At 42.6% G+C, this 9,154-nt stretch overlaps 1 protein-coding gene across 1 annotated transcript; it reads left to right on the forward strand.

The window, feature by feature from the left end:
- Window positions 1-885: 885 nt before the first annotated feature.
- On the forward strand, window positions 886-5,125 carry LOC123139322 (WD repeat domain-containing protein 83). The gene is made up of 9 exons (XM_044559123.1): window positions 886-903; window positions 945-1,324; window positions 1,408-1,510; window positions 2,396-2,503; window positions 2,608-2,717; window positions 2,888-2,995; window positions 4,280-4,325; window positions 4,418-4,549; window positions 4,757-5,125. Exons 1-9 carry the CDS (start codon window positions 886-888, stop codon window positions 4,835-4,837), a joined length of 1,086 nt encoding a protein of 361 aa, XP_044415058.1. The 3' UTR covers window positions 4,838-5,125.
- The last annotated feature ends 4,029 nt before the right edge of the window (window positions 5,126-9,154 follow it).

Genomic DNA, 9,154 nt, shown 5'->3' on the forward strand with positions numbered 1-9,154 from the left:
AAAATTTGTTTGGTATTTTCAAATTTGTTCTCTGTTCGAAAATTTGTTCTAAATATTCAAAAATGTCCGTGCTTTAATACATTGTTCATGCTTCCAAATTTGTTCTCTGTTTTAAAATTTGTTCTCAAGATTCAAAAAATGTTCATGCTTTAAGAAATTGTCCAAATTTGTTCTTAGTTTCAAAATTTGTTCTCAAGATTCAAAAAATGTTCGTACTTTTAGAAAAAATTTATGTTCAAATTTTGTTCTCAATTTCAAAATTTTGTTCTCTAAATTCAAAAATTGTTCGGAATTTAGAAAATCTTCCTGTTTTTTCAAGATTTGTTCACCAGTTCAAAAAATGTTTATGTTTTTAAAACAAATCACTATTCAGAAAATTGTTCAGATTTTCTAAGAACATTTTTCTTTTTATGAAAAATTGATCGTAATTTTAATTAATGTTCCTGTTTTTCAATATTTGTCCACAACTTCAAAGTTGTTCCTGTTTTTCAAATTTGGTTAAAAATTCGAAAAATTGCTAAAACATTTTCAAAACTCGTTTGTGTTCTGTAAACAACGTTCGTACTTTTCAAATAATATATTCAGAATTTACAACAAATGATAGGAAAAAGGAAAAATAATCCGATTCCTTAGATATGATAGGTCTAAAGGGCTCGCATTGCACTTTCACCAGCGTACAGAGTCTGGCGTAGTGGCTAGCTAGGCATGTCTATAGTCTCGCGGTCGCGGTTCGAATCCTGGCTGAAGCGCTCCGTTTCTAATCATTTATTTTTTACACTGCTCGCTGCCTTCCTGGGCCAGCCCAGTCGAGGGACTGCCATATGCGAAGCCTGGACATTCTGCCGCATAATGCGGCAGATAGGAAGTCCCGCTACAAAGAGCTGCATGGCTACAGAAACAAAGGTTAGCACGCTTATTGGGCTGGCCCATTGCGCTCGCTTCAGCGTCGCCTCAAGCGTCAACTAGGAGGTCTCGATTTAGTTCTCAAAAAAAAAAGGAGGTCTCGTTTTCTCTCTGTCTCTCTCTCAAAAAAAAGAGGTCTCGATTTACCTGCTCTGACCCTCCAAAGCCCGACGCCGGAGCCGTCCGCCCGTGGTAGGACAAAGGAGATGTCGTCGGCGGCGCAGCAGCTGCCGCGGACGGAGTTGCGGACGCTGTCGGGGCACGAGGGCGCGGTGCTCGCCGTACGCTTCAACCACGACGGCAAGTACTGCCTGAGCTGCGGCAAGGACCGCACCGTCCGCCTCTGGAACCCCCACACCGGCGCCCACGTCAAGACCTACAAATCCCACGGTCGCGAGGTTCGCGACGTGAACGCGTCCTCGTACGCGCCCTCGCTCGCAACCCTTCTTCCCATCTGATTTGGAGGCGCACGGCTGGGGAATTTAACGGCGACTCCGTTCGCAGGGACAACGCGAAGCTGGTGTCGTGCGGCGGGGACAAGCAGATCTTCTACTGGGATGTTGCCTCCGGCAAAGTCATCCGTAAGTTCCGCGGCCACAACAGCGAGGTAATGTATCTGCCATCGATTGATTGGGATATTGTTATGTGATGCTGATGCCCTCGCTAGTGCTGCTATTGAGGGCTTGTTGTTTTCAGTTTTCACTTATACAGTATTATTAAGCAAATTCGGTGTCATAGGCGCAAGCTGCTGGAAAGCATTATAATTATTTCTATGCCAGTGTTACTAATGGTTTTAGCTCTGTATCTTGTGTGAAGTAGTAGCAATGTTATAGTGAAAACTGAAAACTACTGTATTTAGTTGTTTGTGATTGTAATTGAAACAAAGTAGTGCAGACCACTGTAATTTGTAGAAGGAATAGAGAGGGGATTGGTGGAATATTGTTGTATTGCTTGAGCCTCGTGGGTATATATATATATATATATATAGGAGTAAATGATCAACTTGGAGTAAAGACAAGGTAGAAATAAATCCTATGCTATCCTGTGTTTCCTAACTAATCACGACGCTCAACATAATTCAACAACGTGAATCCTGTAGTTTCACTATGATGTTGGGAACTTTTCTTTGTACCCTGGAGGGCGTCTTCACCTCTGCTCATTTAACGATTGCTACTGTAATGGGGACCTCATAGGGCAAGTACTCTACAAGCAAGCTGTAAAATGCTGAATTCTGCACATCGTGGTATTACTACCGTTTTTAGAACTCAAATACCATGTCCAAATCAGTGCACCAATACCATACTTCTTTAATGACACTCTTGTGGTGTTATGCTGTTGTTCAATTTACATGCATTACCATACACCGACAGTGTGATTATTATTAGGCCCATCAGTGATACCCAAAACCTGATAAAATAGCAGGTTTATGAATATGTTTGATTCTTGATGATTCTCCATTTTTGCTGAGATTTCTCCATTCTGCTTCCTTCAGGTCAATTCAGTGAAGTTTAATGAGCACAACACTGTTGTACTGTCAGCTGGTTATGACCGTTCAGTTCGTGCATTTGACTGCAGGTCACAGAGCAGTGATCCGATTCAGGTATTTATTTTTATTGTTAAAAAACATATGGATTCGTCAATCATAGTCGTAGATTTTTTTTCTCATATACTTGGTTATGTCATCAATTTTCTCTCCTAGTGCAGACAATTGATACTTTTCAAGACAGTGTAATGTCAGTTAATGTAACCAACACCGAAATAATTGCTGGCAGTGTTGATGGTACTGTCCGAACATTTGACATTCGCATGGGTAGGTAAGTGCATACCTTGTTCCGTACTCAAGTCTCAACTAATTTGATATATTTTCTAAATGAAAATTTCAGTCTTCTCTTTTATTAAACAAGGAAGTGTTGATCGGATCCTAATCCATTCCTTGACTGGTTCTACATTGTTTAATGATCTATTTCTATCTCATTCTTAACAGGGAGACTGTTGATAACCTGGGTCATCCTGTCAACTGTATATCTTTGTCGAATGACCGCAATTGCCTCTTGGCTAACTGTTTGGATTCTACCGTGAGGCTTCTTGACAAGTAAGTACTCTTCAAAAGCTGACAATCTCAACTTGACAAAAAGTTGCTAGGGAGGGCCCTCTATTTAGCACTCAGGAGCAATTAATGGCTATTTGAAATTTGAAGCAGTTAGACCCCAGATACTTTGTAGAATGATGAAATCAGACCCTTCTGTTAGTTTTCCTTGGAATTATGACATGGCCAGTAGTTATGTAACATGTTCTTTTAGTTCCTCATCATAGGAATTTATGTCACACTTGAACTAGAAACAGAGTCCTGTCCTTCACTTGATTTGACTTGACTGGATAGCTACGAATCTATTTCCTGTACTGAGTCGGACGACACATGGGGTCTTCTTTATCTTGCCATCAGAGCTCTTGCTGTCTAAATCTGTCCAACCAAAGAGTTTCATCTTCAAATGGCAGCTGTGGTCAATTCTTGTTCGTGCTTTGGAGATTCTTTGGATTTGAACCTGCTGTTTCATCTTCAAATGTCTCAAGCAATAGTTTGATAAATTACAGTGCCTTCTTGGAAGTTAGCCAGTCACACGGCCAGTTTTTCCTTGTTCATGGAGACAGATGTCCTAACTGAACGTACTTCCCCCGTTCCAAATTAATGGAAGTTCTACTTGAAAAATATATCAACATCTACAACATCTAATTACTCCCTCCGTCCCATAATATAAGATCGTTTTGCAAGCAGATGCTTGCAAACGATCTTATATTATTGGATGGAGGGAGCAGTTTCCTTAGATTCATCATCGAACATATTTTTCATACTACGTTTATTTGACGTTGTAGATATTATCACATTTTTCTATGGACTTGGTCAAATATTGAGAAGTTTGAAATAGGACAAAGGTAGAACTTCAATTAATTTGGAATGGAGGAATTAATGAGGTATAGTTGTGCATGAGCGTTTTACATCACAGTTTAGGAGCCATAGCTTGAACCTTGAAATAATGTCCGACATTGAATGACTTTCTTGTGCTTTTGGTATCTACATTGTTTCTGTTTTTCGGAGAAACGGCAAGCGACGAGATTAGGGTCATATACAGAGTTTTTGTTTTGTTTACTAGCAAGTCGACGAGGGATCACAAATCTCTGTTGTACATGCAAGTACATGTTTGCATGAAATACAGCCATTTAATCTTTCCATATGAAATATGATGAAATGTTGCACCATTTTGTTGTGGATGGGGTCTCATTGACCAAGTTCCAAATAGAGGGATCTCACTGCACTGTTGCCTTAAGCATGCATGACTTTTGGTAGTAATCGAACCTACTGGCTTTTGTTATTTATTAGGAACTCTGGGGAAATGTTACAAGAGTACAAGGGCCATATATGCAAGGTATCACCTGAACAAGTTATGATTGCATTGGTTACTCAATATTGCAGAAAAGAAACACTGTCTCAGTTTTTTTGTCCTTACAATTTCCACAGTCCTTCAAGATGGATTGCTGCCTGACCAATGATGATGCATTTGTTATCGGCGGATCTGAGGACGGGTTTGTTTTCTTCTGGGAGTTAGTGGATGCACCGATTGTTGCGACTTTCCGAGCACATAGCTCTGTGGTATTATTTCCTTGTCAGAATTGCATCTTATGCTTCTTTGTTTTGTTATTACTGGTTAAGTATTGTTTCCTACTCCCTCCGTAAAGAAATACAAGAGGTCACTAAAATAGTGATCTAAACGCTCTTATATTTCTTTACAGAGGGAGTACTTTAGTTTGATTTTTTTTCTTCATAATTTTTTTCTTATGCTACTCTTTCTTTTGGCAGGTCACCAGCGTCAGTTATCACCCAACAAAGACCTGCATGTTGACATCATCTGTCGATGGGACCATTCGTGTTTGGACCTGAAGATAGGAATTGCTGATGCGCCTATGACAGTGTTCTCCCTATCATCCATCTATGTAGTTTCAAGGATTCAGAAGCATAATGTGTACTACATGTGACATGCTGACACGAGAACAGAGTCAAGTATTCAGATGCGCAATCCCTTTTTGAGAAACGTTGTTGCTACTATGTTGTATTGACTCCATGGATATGTAGTTTTTTTTTTTTGACATGGATATGTAGTAGTATGCCTTGTGGAAGATAGTGTATGTTATTCTCTGTTTAAGTAAGAAGACCTTGAATGGCCGGCTATGGTGCGAGGTTTTTAATCTTTGCCGGGTGGTGACATAGTTTTTTGAGAAAGATCCAGCAAATTGCTGGCTTTGATTGATGTTTAGCACAAAGCAAGGGAAGATCAAGGGCGAAATATAAACGAGCTGAAAATGAAGAAAACTACAGCCCACCTACAGCCCTATTGGCTGCAAGACATGGTAGTCATCCTAAGATCAAGGACGAAAAAGGAAGGAACTGAAAATGAAAAACTACAGCCTTATTGGCCGCAAGACAAATAGCAATCTCTCATGGTGGATCCCCAAAAGGGCTCAATGTATTTTGCTCCAGCTAGGCGCCAAAGCTCCATTGATCGTCTGATTGCAGATTATTGGCTTCCTGCCAAATCTCTCGTAAGACCAGCGTGGTCAAGGATTTTTATATATTCTTCTTCTATGCTCGGGTGCAACCTTGTTGTCGATTGACGTAGCGATGTCCGTGCAAAAGCTCATCATCTGGCATCTGCCATGAAGCCGGTCCCAGCAAGGAGCATCCCTTCTAAGGGCATGCCCAACGCTACAAGCTGGAGACGGGGAAGCACCAGAACAGGTGGCGCGCGTCCTCCGGGTTTCTGAGACAGAGCTGGCAAAAGTAGCTATTTGGCCAGCCATGGCGTTGCAGGCGAAGCGATGGTGAAATAGTAAGGGTGTTTTGTGTAGCACTAAGATATTCAGTCAACGACCTTGGCTCTTTAGTGCTTTCATTCCTAGTTACTATCCAGGCAAGGTTTGGATTGCAAGAACTACGGTGATTATCAACCAAAATGAAAATGAAGAACATGTGAGAAACATGTAAAACTATTTAATTTGAGGAGTGTTTACTCACATATTCATAGTGTGCTTTAATTGGAGGAATGTTTACTCGCATCTGCATAGTGTGCTTTAACTAAAGGGATGTTTACCGATAATTTTATCGTTGTTGTTGCACAACTCTTGATGGGTAGATCTAAAAAAAATGTTGATGGGTAAGTGGTTTGGGTCTAACTGAGCTATGAATTAGAACTTGAAAATGACAATGAACAAGAAACCGAAGGTCGATCTAAGAGAAAAGAGGATAGAAAAGCAAGAAAGTTGGTCGAATTGAAGAAGTTGCTTAAAGTTTCTGACTCCCAAGGCAAGTTTGTTGAAGATGCGGAAGAAGAAATGCAAGGACTGCCAGGTGCTCCTCCCAGCTCCTGGGCCTAGTAGTTAGGTAATCGTTTTCTTGCTCACATGAGTACCTAAAGAAAGGCACAACCCTTGTTATCTAACAATTTTTTGCAAGAGTTACTCACTTCCTCAAGTAGTCTTGTTTGGACTATGTTTTTTTTGTGTGTGTCTAGTTTCCCTTTAGGGTGTCCTGTGTTGCAATCACCTTGTTTATAAGTGGTATATTTGTTTACTTTCGTGTGCACACAATGCACCCCCATGGAACGTGTCATATAATTGGTGTTCCCATACTGCCTAATAATGTGTACATTTGCATTCCAAAAGAAAAAAAAACTGTACACACATGAAGTTATTTAAGGTATAGTCCTATTACTTCAAGTGGAACATCAATGGTGAGCCCTACCTACAAAAAAGTTTTTCTCTACCTCAACCTCTTAGATTGTATTTGATGGGCTTTGGTGAATCCAATATTCACATTGAATGAAGGACAAACTCCATGAAAGTTCCAAAACTAAAACCCTCAAGATAAGGAGCCGCTTGACGCTTGTGGCCCTCAAGAGGTCACCTGAGTGGCTGCCTGAATGAACTAATTGCTGAACTACTCTGGGTACCCCCAGGAAGAAAATGAGCTCTCCCACATAGTCGTATACCGGGGGATCCTACACGTGTTTGGTTTCAAGCTCGTGTTCGGAGCTTCCTTGTCATGGCAAAGGTGATCAGTAATCGCGATATCATGTGCTTTCTGGGATGAAGATCGGTCACTTCTTGACCCAGTAACCGGTGGTTTTTATTTGCTACCATGATATGTCTCCAACGTATCTACAATTTTTTATTGTTCCATGCTATTATATTATCTGTTTAGGATGTTTTATATGCGTTAATATGCTATTTTATATTATTTTTGGGACTAACCTATTAACCTATAGCCCAGTGTTAGTTTCTGTTTTTCCTTGTTTTTGAGCTTCGCGGAAAAGGAATACTAAACGGAGTCCAAATAGAATAAAACTTCACGATGATTTTTCTTGGACCAGAAGACACCCAGGAGACTTGGAGTTCAAGTCAGAAGATCCACAAGGCGGCGACAAGGATGGAGGGCGTGCCCAGGGGGGTAGGGCGCGCCCCTACCTCGTGGGCCCCTTGGTGACCCCCCTGACCTAGATCTTCCTCCTATATATTTGCAAATATTCACAAACCCTCAGAAGTGAAAGAACATGCGGTGCCCCCATGTTTGGTTTTGGTAATTGATGACAATCTCTATGGACTAATGGTTGCCTTGAGTTATATTTCAAGGTTTTGTCCATAAGCTTTTTTGGAGTACTTGTGTTGGTTTCAAGGAGAGTTTGTGTTGACCAAGGTGCTATTCAAGGAATTACCTAAAGATTGGTCTTGTGAGAGGTTGATCAAGACTAGGTTAAAGAGTGAATCAAGTTGATCAACCCACAAAGCGTAGAAGATGTACCGAGAGGGATCAAGTGATCCCATGGTATGGTAAGCATTTGCAATTACGCTTTGTGTACTAACCCGTGATCTTCGTGAGAGTTCTTTGGGGGGTTAGATTGCGGTGTGCAATCTTAAATGGAGCATCACGAAGAGATCAAATGCTTGAAGCTTGCAGTCCATTTTGGTGTCAATAGACTTGTGAAGATGTGCCGAAGAGTGGCTCACCCATAGTGGATATGGGGGACCAATCATGATGTGGAGCATCCCTTGATCATCCCCATGGACTCCACCTCAACCATCCAAGCTCCAAGTGGACCCATGACAAGAGCAAGGGCTCGTGCTATTCAATCTGAGGTGACATCACTCCTACTTGAGTTTCCCTCTTCTGCATGTGAGACATGGCTACTGCCTAAGTCCGAGATGCTATGTGTGTTCAGGTAAAACGCTCAAACCACGGAGCCGAAAGCTGAAGAAGAAGTGGTAGGCGTCAACTCTCTGGACAGCCCGGAACTTCCGGCCAGAGCCCGGAACTTCCGGCCCCCGGAACCTCCGGCCGACCCGGAGCTTCCGGCCTTCGACGACTTCGACCAGCCCGCGCGTGCCAACTCTCTGGTTAGCCCGGAACCTGCCCGGAACCTGGCCCAGACCTTCCGGCCCCCGGAACTTTCAGCCTGCCCGGACCTTCCGGCCCCCGAACGCTAGCCCAGCTCCACCCGCGCCAACTCTCTGCTTAGGCCAGACCCTACCGGGAACCTCCGGCGTCGGGAACTTCCGGCCTGGCCCAGAACTTCCGGCCTGGCCCGGAACTTCCGGCCCTGCCTGCGCGCAGCCACTTGGCCCGAGGCCCGTATACCCTTTCGCCCCATAGACTATATATACTCTTCTCTTACCTATGTTCTAGGGTTAGTGTTGATTTAGCTCATTTGTGAGATAGAGCCTCGCTTATCCATCCGGATCTACTCCTTGTGAGGGACCGACCCCTCTTTGGAGAAAATCCACTTGGATTCAAGACCTCCATCCGGAGAAGACCATCATCAAGTCCTCGTCTCGGAGAAGAACCGGTTACCCTATGTATCGTCCTTTGTTGGACATGGATCTTGTACCCCTCTTGTGTGTTTCAATGATCTAGCGCATGTGTGACTTTGTTCTTGTTGGTTGAGCGTTCTCTTGTGGTTTCCCCATGTTTTTCCTTCGTTCCCCTCCTCGTGTTCTTCGTGCCCCTCATAGGGATCCTCTCCAAACGTGAAAGATCGGCCCCTAGGGTTCCGCCCTACATCATCTTGGTATCATGAGCCAGGTTGATCACGTTTTTGGAGCCCCTACCCCGTGTTTTCTAGCTTGATTTTGTTATTTCATTCATAATTCAAAAATCCCCACAAAAATAGCCCTCCCAATTTTTTTTTGTGATTTGTTGGTGTGATGA

Source organism: Triticum aestivum, chromosome 6B, assembly GCF_018294505.1.
Source record: "Triticum aestivum cultivar Chinese Spring chromosome 6B, IWGSC CS RefSeq v2.1, whole genome shotgun sequence".
Classification (NCBI taxonomy): Eukaryota; Viridiplantae; Streptophyta; class Magnoliopsida; order Poales; family Poaceae; genus Triticum; species Triticum aestivum.

Coding starts and splice junctions, on each gene's coding strand:
- LOC123139322 (XM_044559123.1), top strand. Junction 1,511..2,395: donor TCCGCGGCCACAACAGCGAG/GTAATGTATCTG, acceptor TGCTTCCTTCAG/GTCAATTCAGTGAAGTTTAA. Junction 4,326..4,417: donor ACAAGGGCCATATATGCAAG/GTATCACCTGAA, acceptor CAATTTCCACAG/TCCTTCAAGATGGATTGCTG.